Genomic DNA, 12435 nt, shown 5'->3' with positions numbered 1-12435 from the left:
GTGATTAGATCAATATTTTACATTTTTTGGTTGTTTTTGTTTACAAATTTAGAGAATAATTCCCTGGACACAGGAGGATTTGCAAAGTATCTAAAAGAGCAGATAGTAGTTTTTAATTTTGTTTAGCTATTATGTACTATTGACTTTGTTTGGATCAAACAATTGTATGTAATAAAAAAATAATAGGGAACTAGTTTGAATATTGCATTGATATTGTTACACAGCTAACAGGACTCACCATAAATACATAAAACAATTTACAGTTAATACAAGTGATCAGTATCGGCCAATCTCAGTCACAGATGATCGAAACCGGCAACATAGAACCCTGATCGGAACCCTTTGTTCACAGTACGATCTGTATTTTTGAAATGTTTTAATTTCAATGACATTGCAAGAATTGTTTTGTCATCATACCTTCCATTCTCCCTTCTTCTTCACCTTCTTGATGACATCATTCATAATCTCTGCAACACAGACACATCAAAGATTATTAATATGTGAATTGAAACCGCATTTACCAACCATTGACAGTAATACTCATTAAAAATGTCAAATAAACACACTTGACACTGGTGCATTTCTCTTATATAAATGGAAGAACTTTTAATGATGTAATGTCCAATGTGTCCAACCTGTCATGTGGTGTGGCGCAGGGTTCTGTTCTGTTTTATTTTTGTTGTAACTGATGCCGCTTGGGAGGTTGATCAGTAGTTTTAAAAATGTTTCTTATCATTTCTATGCAGATGATATTCAACTGTTATGCTCCTTCAATGATTCAGAGTTTCACTTTGTATCTGAGTTCTTGGAGTGCGTATCCTGTATTAAAAACTGGTTGTCCTCAAATTTCCTCCAGATAAATTCAAACAAAACGTAAACTCCGATAATTGCTCCCGATAAAAAGATCCCCCTGATCCAGAACTCTCTTGGTGGTCTGGATGCATCTGTTAAAAGCAGCCTCAGAAACCTTGGGGTTGTGTTTGATCAGTCCACGTCTTTGGAGGGTCACTGTCATCAACTGACCAAAAACTGTTTTTATCATCTCAGAAATATTTCTAAGGTTGAGAAAATTGTTGTCAAAATTGAAACTCAAAATGATCATTCACACGTACATTTCGTCTCGCATTGACTATTGCAATTCTCTTTTCACTCTCTTCAACAAGTCAACGCTAAAGAGACTTCAGACTGTACAAAATGCGGCTGCCAGACTTTTGACCGGTGCACCCAGAACAGCCCACATCACCCACGTTTTATCCAGTCTTCATTGGCTTCCAGTTAAATTCCGCATTGAGTTTAAGATTTTAGTCCTGACATTCTGTGCATTGCATGGTGGGGCCCCCTAAGTACATCACTGACTTGCCCCTACTCTTCAGAGCGCAGCCTCCGGTCTTCAAGTCAGGGTCTTCTTTCCTCGTTAGTATAGCGGACAGTATCTCCGCCTGTCACGCGGAAGACCAGGGTTCGATTCCCTGACGGGGAGCTGATTTTTACCATGAATTGATTACGTGGACCCCGACTTAAACAAGTTGAAAAACTTATTCGGGTGTTACCATTTAGTGGTCAATTGTACGTAATATGTACTGTACTGTGCAATCTACTAATACAAGTTTCAATCAATCAATCAATCAAATTCTAAAGATCCCAAAAACTTGTTTTAAAACCCGTGGAGACCTGGCATTCCAGGCTATAGCTCCCAGACTCTGGAACAATTTGCACCAGTCCCTCCGTCATCTTGACTGTGTTGAAACTTTTAAGAAACATTTGAAAAATTCTCTTTTTAGTAAAGCTTTTAGTTAATGCACCTTTTAACTATCATTTTAATCCACTTTGTATCCTTTTTATGATGTTGCCCCTGTTGTTTTAAATTGAATTGCTGTTTTACTTCACCTATGTTTTGTACAGCGCTTTGTGATTTTATCTGTGAAAAGCGCTTTATAAATAAAATGTACCCTCTTACTTACTTACTTGAATCAAATATAAGAATACATAAAAAAATGAGGTTGAAAGTACAGTAGTAATCATGAATTACAAACAAACATACTGTTCTATTATCTGCTCATACAGTATCGATCTTACAGTGGTGACTTTAGTAGCACGATGCAGTATTATTTCTATCACTAAGCCTTTCTAAACTGACCTGAACCTGAAATTCAAATATATATATATATATATATATATATATATATATATATATATATCGTATTTTTCGGAGTATAAGTCGCTCCGGAGTATAAGTCGCACTGGCCGAAATTGCATAATAAAGAAGGAGAAAAAAACATATATAAGTCGCACTGGAGTATAAGTCGCATTTTTGGGGGAAATTTATTTGATAAAACCCAACACCAAGAATAGACATTTGAAAGGCAATTTAAAATAAATAAAGAATAGTGAACAACAGGCTGAATAAGTGTATGTTATATGACGCATAAATAACCAACTGAGAACGTGCCTGGTATGTTAACGTAACATATTATGGTAAGAGTCATTCAAATAACTATAACATATAGAACATGCTATACGTTTACCAAACAATCTGTCACTCCTAATCGCTAAATCCCATGAAATCTTACACGTCTAGTCTCTTACGTGAATGAGCTAAATAATATTATTTGATATTTTACGGTAATGTGTTCATAATTTCACACATAAGTCGCTCCTGAGTATAAGTCGCACCCCTGGCCAAACTATGAAAAAAAACTGCGACTTATAGTCTGAAAAATACGGTAATACAGACAAGTTCTTCCGAGGTCTGTGCCTTTAGAATGTTAAAAAAAAATGGTGGTAAGAATTGGAAACAGTAGTGACTTCATTGCCACAGGATAAGCGGCTTCCACAAACAAAGCCTAAATCTGTCACTCGTTTCCTCAAGCTTTGCATTTCAGCGTTTTTCTGATAAAGTTGTTCAGATAAAAGCCGTAAGAATAACATGTCATTATACTTACAAATCTCTTGTTTTATGGTGTTTCCAGAGTTTACAAACTGAAAATAATTTCGTATTTTATTACACTATTCACTACATTGATATACATGTATGTTATTTCATGACAATTGAAGACAAATATAATTTATTAGGACACAATAATGCAGATTTATTTGTCACAAGTGGTGTCTTGAAGAACAATACAGAAAAACACCAGTTTGACATAAGGGAAGGAACCTGATCAAACACAGTGCAACAGCTGTGTCAACCAAATAGGGTCTCTCCCTCTCTCACACACACACCCACACACACACACACGCCCAAACACACACCAACAAAGGCCGCACAATCTCTCTCCTGTCCAGTTTAGCAGGATCTACATCCTCATGGTTGAAACCTTCTAGAATAAACACATAAGTGCCACAATAATATTGTGATGTCACAAAAAGGCATTAAGAGACATTAAGATACATAAATAATATTTTTCACAGGGTAGATCACTATTTTGGGTGTAATTCACCCCCTGTGAATGATGAAAAATCCCTCAAAATTAGAGGTGCATGATTGATGTGGTATGAACGCATCAAAATAATTACCTCAATTCCCCCCTAAAGACGGATTAACTCGCTGGAATATAAAGACAATATAACATACATCCATAAACGTGGATGCATATGAAAAAGTGCAATATATTTATCTGTACAGTAATCTATTTATTTATATCTGCACCTTATTGCTCTTTTATCCTGCACTACAACAAGCTAATGCAGGGGTCGGCAACCCGCGGCTCCGGAGGCGCATGTGGCTCTTTGATCACTCTGATGCGGCTCAGCTGCATACTTGCCGACCCTCCCGATTTTTCCGGGAGACTTCCGCATTTCAGTGCCTCTCCCTTAAATCTCCCGGGGCAATCATTCTCCGACTTTCACCCGGACAACAATATTGAGGGCGTGCCGTGATGGCACTGCCTTTAACGCTCTCTGCAGTCTGTTCTAACAGCGTGCCAGCCCAGTTACATGTTGTATGAGGCTTCTGTACGCACACATAAGTGACTGCAAGGCATACTTGGTCAACAGCCATACAAGTTACACTGAGGGTGGCGATATAAACAACTTTAAAGGCCTACTGAAATGCAATTTTCTTATTTAAACGGGGATAGCAGGTCCATTCTATGTGTCATACTTGATCATTTCGCGATATTGCCATATTTTTGCTGAAAGGATTTAGTAGAGAGTATCGACGATAAAGTTGGCAACTTTTGGTCGCTGATAAAAAAGCCTTGCCTGTACCGGAAGTAGCAGACGAGTAGCGTGACGTCACAGGTTGTGGAGCTCCTCACATCTGCACATTGTTTACAATCATGGCCACCAGCAGCGAGAGCGATTCGGACCGAGAAAGCGACGATTTCCCCATTAATTTGAGCCAGGATGAAAGATTTGTGGATGAGGAAAGTGAGAGTGAAGGACTAAAGGGCAGTGGGAGCGATTCAGATAGGGAAGATGCTGTGAGAGGCGGGTGGGACCTGATATTCAGCTGGGAATGACTAAAACAGTAAATAAACACAAGACATATATATACTCTATTAGCCACAACACAACCAGGCTTATATTTAATATGCCACAAATTAATCCCGCATAACAAACACCTCCCCCCTCCCGTCCATATAACCCGCCAATACAACTCAAACACCTGCACAACACACTCAATCCCACAGCCCAAAGTACCGTTCACCTCCCCAAAGTTCATACAGCACATATACTGTATTTCCCCAAAGTCCCCAAAGTTACGTACGTGACATGCACATAGTGGCACGCACGTACGGGCAAGCGATCAAATGTTTGGAAGCCGCAGCTGCATGCGTACTCATGGTACCGCGTCTGCGCGTCCAACTCAAAGTCCTCCTGGTAAGAGTCTCTGTTGTCCCAGTTCTCCACAGGCCAATGGTAAAGCTTGACTGTCATCTTCCGGGAATGTAAACAATGAAACACCGGCTGTGTTATCCGGCACAGCAGTCAGGAGGTGCATTCTACGGAGGGGGTGCGTTATCCGGCACAACACCTGCCGCAATACACCGCTTCCCACCTACAGCTTTCTTTTTTGCTGACTCCATTGTTCATTGAACAAATTTCAAAAGATTCACCAACACAGAATACTGTGGAATTTTGCGATGAAAACAGACGACTTAATAGCTGGCCACCATGCTGTCCCAAAATGTCCTCTACAATCCGCGTTGTCACGCGCTGACGTCATCATACCGAGACGTTTTCAGCAGGATATGTCACGCGAAATTTAAAATTGCACTTTAGTAAGCTAACCCGGCCGTATTGGCATGTGTTGCAATGTTAAGATTTCATGTTTGATATATAAACTATCAGACTGCGTGGTCGGTAGTAGTGGGTTTCAGTAGGCCTTTAAGTAGTGTACTGCACATTGTGTAAACAATACTCAAAATGCCGGACATTTGAGGCATTTATGAAACTCCGCCCTGACAGCTCCGCAAAAGAGGACATGTCCGGTGAAAAGAGGACGTATGGTCAGTCTATCCTAGCCCGTTAGCTGCTAGCATGTTAGCAAAAGAGGACTAGCAGCGATCGGTTTCACCGGGCTAGGTCCTGACCATGCGTCCTCTTTTCACCGGACATGTCCTCTTTTGCGGGGCTGTCGGGCGGTGTTTCTTAAATGCCTCAAATGTCCGGCATTTTGAGTTAGGGTTGCGTGTATTTTCAATATACGTTCAAGGTTAAGAAGGGGTTAAAAACACAACAAATTGTGCATGCAGCAGCATTGGTGAGGGAGGGGGAGAGACAGAGAGAGTTGTGATAAATGCGCATGCGTCGCCAGGCTCTGCTTTTTATCCATAGATTTATCACATTTAATTTGTTATTATCTATAGCAGGGGTGTCAAAAGTGTGCATTTTTGTAACATTTTCCTTGTTTTATTTAGCAAGTTGAAAGAACATGGCGCCAGTATGCTGTTTTTTTTCCAATAAAATACTGGAAAGGATAGAAATGTAGTTTGTCTCTTTTATCCGATTATTAATCGATTAATCGAAGCAATAATGGACAGATTAATCGATTATCAAATTAATCGTTAGTTGCAGCCCTAGTTAGGTCAGGAAAAAACACAGAGGCTATTTCATCCCTACAAGCCTGTTTCGCAGGTGTCTCTGCTCAAATCCCCTGAAGAGCAGAGAAACCTGCGAAACAGGCTTGTAGGGATGAAATAGCCTGTGTTCTGCTATATACATATATATATATATATATATATATATATATATATATATATATATATATATATATACATATATATATATATATATATATATATATATATATATATATACATATATATATATATATATATATATATATATATATATATATATATATATATATATATATATATATATATATATATATATATATATATATATATTAGGGCTGCAACTAACGATTAATTTGATAATCGATTAATCTGTCGATTATTACTTTGATTAAGGGCTAGCAGCGATCGGTTTCACGTCCGGTGAAACCGATCGCTGCTAGTCCTCTTTTGCTAGCATGCTAGCAACGACCGGGCTAGAATTGACTGACCATACGTCCTCTTTTCACCGGACAAGTCCTCTTTTGCGGAGCTGTCAGGGCGGGGTTTCCTAAATGCCTCAAATGTCCGGCATTTTGAGTAATGTTTACACAACGTGCAGTACGCTACTTAATATGTCCGTGTGGAAACTTGTTCGGCACACTTCCGCACCGAAACGAAACCCCCGTACCGAAACGGTTCGATAAAAATACACGTATCGTTACACCCCTATTATTTTGATTATTGTTTCTCAGCTGTTTGAAAATGTTGCAGTTTATAAATAAAGGGGGCGGTACCTCTGGATTGGCAGACCGGGGTGGTGGTTCCTCTCTTTAAGAAGGGGAACCAGAGGGTGTGCTCTAACTATCGTGGGATCACACTCCTCAGCCTTCCCGGTAAGGTCTATTCAGGTGTACTGGAGAGGAGGCTACGCCGGATAGTCGAACCTCGGATTCAGGAGGAACAGTGTGGTTTTCGTCCTGGTCGTGGAACTGTGGACCAGCTCTATACTCTCGGCAGGGTCCTTGAGGGTGCATGGGAGTTTGCCCAACCAGTCTACATGTGTTTTGTGGACTTGGAGAAGGCATTTGACCGTGTCCCTCGGGAAGTCCTGTGGGGAGTGCTCAGAGAGTATGGGGTATCGGACTGTCTGATTGTGGCAGTCCGCTCCCTGTATGATCAGTGCCAGAGCTTGGTCCGCATTGCCGGCAGTAAGTCGGACACGTTTCCAGTGAGGGTTGCCCTTTGTCACCGATTCTGTTCATAACTTTTATGGACAGAATTTCTAAGCGCAGTCAAGGCGTTGAGGGGATCTGGTTTGGTGGCTGCAGGATTAGGTCTCTGCTTTTTGCAGATGATGTGGTCCTGATGGCTTCATCTGGCCAGGATCTTCAGCTCTCACTGGATCGGTTCGCAGCCGAGTGTGAAGCGACTGGGATGAGAATCAGCACCTCCAAGTCCGAGTCCATGGTTCTCGCCCGGAAAAGGGTGGAGTGCCATCTCCGGGTTGGGGAGGAGATCTTGCCCCAAGTGGAGGAGTTCAAGTACCTCGGAGTCTTGTTCACGAGTGAGGGAAGAGTGGATCGTGAGATCGACAGGTGGATCGGTGCGGCGTCTTCAGTAATGCGGACGCTGTATCGATCCGTTGTGGTGAAGAAGGAGCTGAGCCGGAAGGCAAAGCTCTCAATTTACCGGTCGATCTACGTTCCCATCCTCACCTATGGTCATGAGCTTTGGGTCATGACCGAAAGGACAAGATCACGAGTACAAGCGGCCGAAATGAGTTTCCTCCGCCGGGTGGCGGGGCTCTCCCTTAGAGAATGGGTGAGAAGCTCTGCCATCCGGGTGGAGCTCAAAGTAAAGCCGCTGCTCCTCCACATCGAGAGGAGCCAGATGAGGTGGTTCGGGCATCTGGTCAGGATGCCACCCGAACGCCTCCCTAGGGAGGTGTTTAGGGCACGTTCGACCGGTAGGAGGCCGCGGGGAAGACCCAGGACACGTTGGGAAGACTATGTCTCCCGGCTGGCCTGGGAACGCCTCGGGGTCCCACAGGAAGAGCTGGACGAAGTGGCTGGGGAGAGGGAAGTCTGGGCTTCCCTGCTTAGGCTGCTGCCCCCGCGACCCGACCTCGGATAAGCGGAGGAAGATGGATGGATGGATGGGTTTCTCAGCTGTTTGAAAATGTTGCAGTTTATAAATAAAGGTTAAAAAAACAAAAACAAAAAACAAAACGTAGCCTCTGCGCATGCGCATAGCATAGATCCAACGAATCGATGACTAAATTAATCGTAAACTATTTTTATAATCGATTTAATCGATTAGTTGTTGCAGCCCTAATATACTGTGTGTGTGTGTGTATATATATATATATTAGTGTGTATATATACACAAATATTAGTGTTTATATATATATATATAATGTGTATACAGTATGTATGTGTGTATATATATATATATACACATACATACTGTATACACACATATATATATATATATATATATATATATATATATATATATATATATATATATATATATATATATATATATATATATATATATATGTGTGTATATATATATATATATATATATATGTGTATATATATATATATATATGTATATATATATATATATATATATATATATATATATATATATATATATATATATATATATATATATATATATATATATATAAACATAGTTGTCGCAGAGGTAGATCTTGTATTGGTTTTTGGCTGAGACCAAGGATCTTGGGCTCGAAAAGGTGGGTGCCCACTGGTGTAGACTGTTAAATATGTCTGCTGCTATAAACAGTGTGTGTGTGTGTAAGGGGGGATGGTGAGAGCGAGGGAGAAAGAGGAGGAGGATGCACGCCAGCTCTGACGCAGCGTTCTTCTTCAGCGAGAGAAATTTAATTATATCTACAATATATAAATATATATATATATATATATATATATATATATATATATATATATATATATATATATATATATATATATATACAGTACATGTACAACTAGCTCTGTTTCAGTCCGCCCTTCTTTATGATCTGTAACCACAACTGTGTGTGTGTGTGTGTGTGTGTGTGTGTGTGTGTGTGTGTGTGTGTGTGTGTGTGTGTGTGTGTGTGTGTGTGTGTGTGTGTGTGTGTGTGTGTGTGTGTGTGTGTGCAGGCATGATTCCCAGGTGCTGCAGGCGCTGCAGCAGACACTAAAGCCAGACCAGTGTGATGCTGTGGTTCATGGAAGTCATTTAAAAAGCTTTTATAGGTTGCCCAATATAAACAATATACAAAATAAACACTGTACATTTGGTTTTTGGTATAGATCTGAATTTTATCGCCTTATCGTGATAATAATGCTTGTTGATGACACATTCTAGTTGTGTGAGAATTGAGAGCAAAAAGGGACACGCGGTAGAAAATGGATGGATGGAAGCTGCAACAGGCCGCGACAACTGCAATGTAGCGTCTTGACAGAGGTGGCGAGCTGGCGCGGCTAAGGGATGTCCAAACACAGTGCGGAGACGCTCCTAAATTACGAATTGTCACCTCCATGGCGGCAAATAAAACATGTTTTAGTGAAATATCTAAACATGCGACACACCGAGCAAGAGAGCAGGAGGAGACAAGAAGAAACTAGCTTGTAGCTAAACAACAGAATACCGTATTTTCCGGACCATAGGGCACACCGGATTATAAGGCGCACTGCCGATGAATGGTCTATTTTCTATCTTTTTTCATATATAAGGCGCACCGGAGTATAGGGCGCATTAAAGGAGTCTTTTTTTTCTAAGTAGAAAACACTTCCTTGTGGTCTACATAACATGTAATGGTGGTTCTTTGGTCAAAATTATGCATAAATTATGTTTTACAGATCATCTTCAAGCGGCTTTCTGACAGTCGCTTCCGGATGCGCCGTTTTGTGGGTTGTCTTATTTACGTGGCTCACCTTCGGCAGCGTCTTCTCCCCGTCATCTTTGTTGTAGCGGTGTAGCGTGCAAGGACGGGGGTGGAAATAGTGTCAAAAGATGAAGCTAACTGTTTTAATGACATTCAGACTACTTCAATCAATAACGGAGCAGCGTCTCCTCATCCGCCGGAAAGGTGTCCCGTGAAAAACCGTCCGACCGGAACTCTCTAATAACTAAAGTTCCTTGGGTGAATAATATACACTCACTACACCGGTATGTTTTAGCGCTTTCATGGCAGATATAAGTAAGAAATTTACACTACTTTATATTAGAAATGACAACAGCGGAGGATGAATGTCCCATAACAAGAAGATAGAGAAAAAGAAGAAGCTTATCGGCTATGGTGTCGGCACGGACTACAAAGGCGGACCTGCGCAATTTTTCAGGACTTCCACAGATCCCAAATACAGATCAGCAGGTACCAGAAGGTACCAAAAGTTGCTTTTGCATAATGTTGCAAAAAAAAACGCCAGATAATGTCTTACCTTATACACACACCATTATAAAACTCGTATGTTGACGCACAGTACAATCCATCAAGTGGTGTGGCTTCATAGCTTACCAAAGTCGTACTAAAATATTTTGATAATTTTTTGAGCACCGTGTGTAATGTTCTATATTTTCAATGGAACATATAAAATGTTAGTGTTGTTTACTTGAGTCATATTGCAGTCTACACATATCTCTTGTGTGTGACTTCCATTATATAACAGTCTACACGTAGCTCTTATGTGTGACTGCCATTATATTGCAGTCTACACGTATCTCTTGTGTGTGACTGCCATTATATTGCAGTCTACACGTATCTCTTATGTGTGACTGCCATTATATTGCAGTCAACACGTATCTCTTATGTTTGAATTTTGTCATGTCCTGGTCACACTTATCATTTCACCATGAACCAAATAAAATAGCTTCAAGGTCGGTAAGGAAAACCAGAATTATTCCGTACATTAGGCGCACCAGGTTATAAGGCACACTGTCAAGTTTTGAGAGAAAAAAAAGGATTTTAAGTGTGCCTTATAGTCTGGAAAATACGGTAAGTGCTTTGAACACTTTCATGATCCCAGCAGGCACAAGACATTAAAACAACGTAGAGAACTTGTTGAATTAGGTCCTGACGTCGAGCAACTCAAACATAACGTTAAAACAACATTGACGACGTTTAATCAATGTTGGGTTCTGACATTGATTTGGTCATTTCCCAACCAATATTCTACAACACAAATACAACGTTGAGACAACATACTTTTTGACAACGTTTATTCAATGTCAGGTTGTGACGTTGATTTGACCATTGAAATTTGGTCATTTCCCAACCAACAACGTGGATCCAACGTTGGACATTAATCATTTTGCAACATTGTTTCAGTCCGTTTTAAAGAGCATGCATGTATATTCAACGTTGTATCAATGTCTTGTGCCTGCTGGGATGTTACGACTGCGGAAATTCACGCAAATTCAACCAATCTCCGCATATTATGTGCTGTCTCAGGCAATGTTCCCTCTAAGGTGCACGCCTGTGCAATTGCACACTGCTCAAGCGTCCTCTGCGCACGGCAAATCTATGCCACGCACAAAATCAAATAAAAAAATAAGCGCATAACAATTTTCGACACGACACGGACACGACAGAGAAAACAGTTTTCGTCATCATTGTTCAAATATTGTAACGTCTGTCGAGACGCCTTGAGGACATGAATTCCATCGATCACTTTACTGAGCAAAACTCTTTATTGTCGGCCATAAACACATCACCAAAACATTAGTAAAAAAAATTATATCTAGCAAAACTGGCCATTTCAAACCAGACCAAAATCAACTTTGTTATATCAACAGCAGCCGCTCGCTCTTTCTCACTTGCGCCAACACATGCACATATGGCACTTAGCCAGTGATGCGTTTACAGCCACACAAAAAGTCGGACAACTCCAACACCACACATAAAGTGTAATTCCAGGTCGTTACACTATGATTTACCAATCAAATGTGTGCTTATTCTAGTGTAATTTATTAGGAATCTTAATTTATAAATATTAATCATGAAATGCTGTTAGTATATTAAATAAATACTAATAAAAATATACTTTTTACAAACAGGAAGTTGCAGGAATGTACACATGATCCCCTGCTTACATCTCATTGTGCAACATGTGAATGTTTTAATGGGAACTAAATGCAATGTCTGAAAGGGGTACAAATTATTTCCAAAGCAGGACCTACACCCAGACAAACAATACAAGTACACAGTTTATGAAAAACAATAATTTTTGTTATTGTCATTGTAAGTGGGCCTAAACACTTATATTAGAAAATCATCTCATGGAAATGACTGCTGTCATTTGATTATAATAATAAGAGAATGTTGTCTGTCTATCTGTGTTGGCCCTGCGGTGAGGTGGGTACTTGTCCAGGGTGTACACCGCCTTCCGCCCGAATGCAGCTGAGATAGGCT

The 12435-nt window shown here is 40.3% G+C and overlaps 1 protein-coding gene and 1 non-coding gene across 3 annotated transcripts in view; one reads left to right on the top strand and one right to left on the bottom strand.

Annotated features, from left to right (window-relative positions):
- The window catches only part of stxbp1a (syntaxin binding protein 1a), a 99916-nt gene that overhangs the window by 67996 nt on the left and 19485 nt on the right, over positions 1-12435 (bottom strand). For both annotated transcript variants that reach the window (XM_061980749.2, XM_061980750.2), the window contains exon 2: positions 418-467. In XM_061980749.2, the coding sequence (XP_061836733.1) occupies positions 418-467 (50 nt within the window). The remainder of the gene's footprint in view (positions 1-417; positions 468-12435) is intronic.
- trnad-guc (transfer RNA aspartic acid (anticodon GUC)) lies at positions 1409-1480 on the top strand. Its single transcript has one exon. It is a non-coding gene; the product is annotated as a tRNA-Asp (tRNA).

The sequence above is a fragment of the Nerophis lumbriciformis genome, linkage group LG20 (assembly GCF_033978685.3).
Source record: "Nerophis lumbriciformis linkage group LG20, RoL_Nlum_v2.1, whole genome shotgun sequence".
In the NCBI taxonomy this organism is placed as follows: Eukaryota; Metazoa; Chordata; class Actinopteri; order Syngnathiformes; family Syngnathidae; genus Nerophis; species Nerophis lumbriciformis.
Note: the sequence above shows the minus strand (reverse complement) of the source record. Positions and strands in the feature narration are given on the sequence as shown.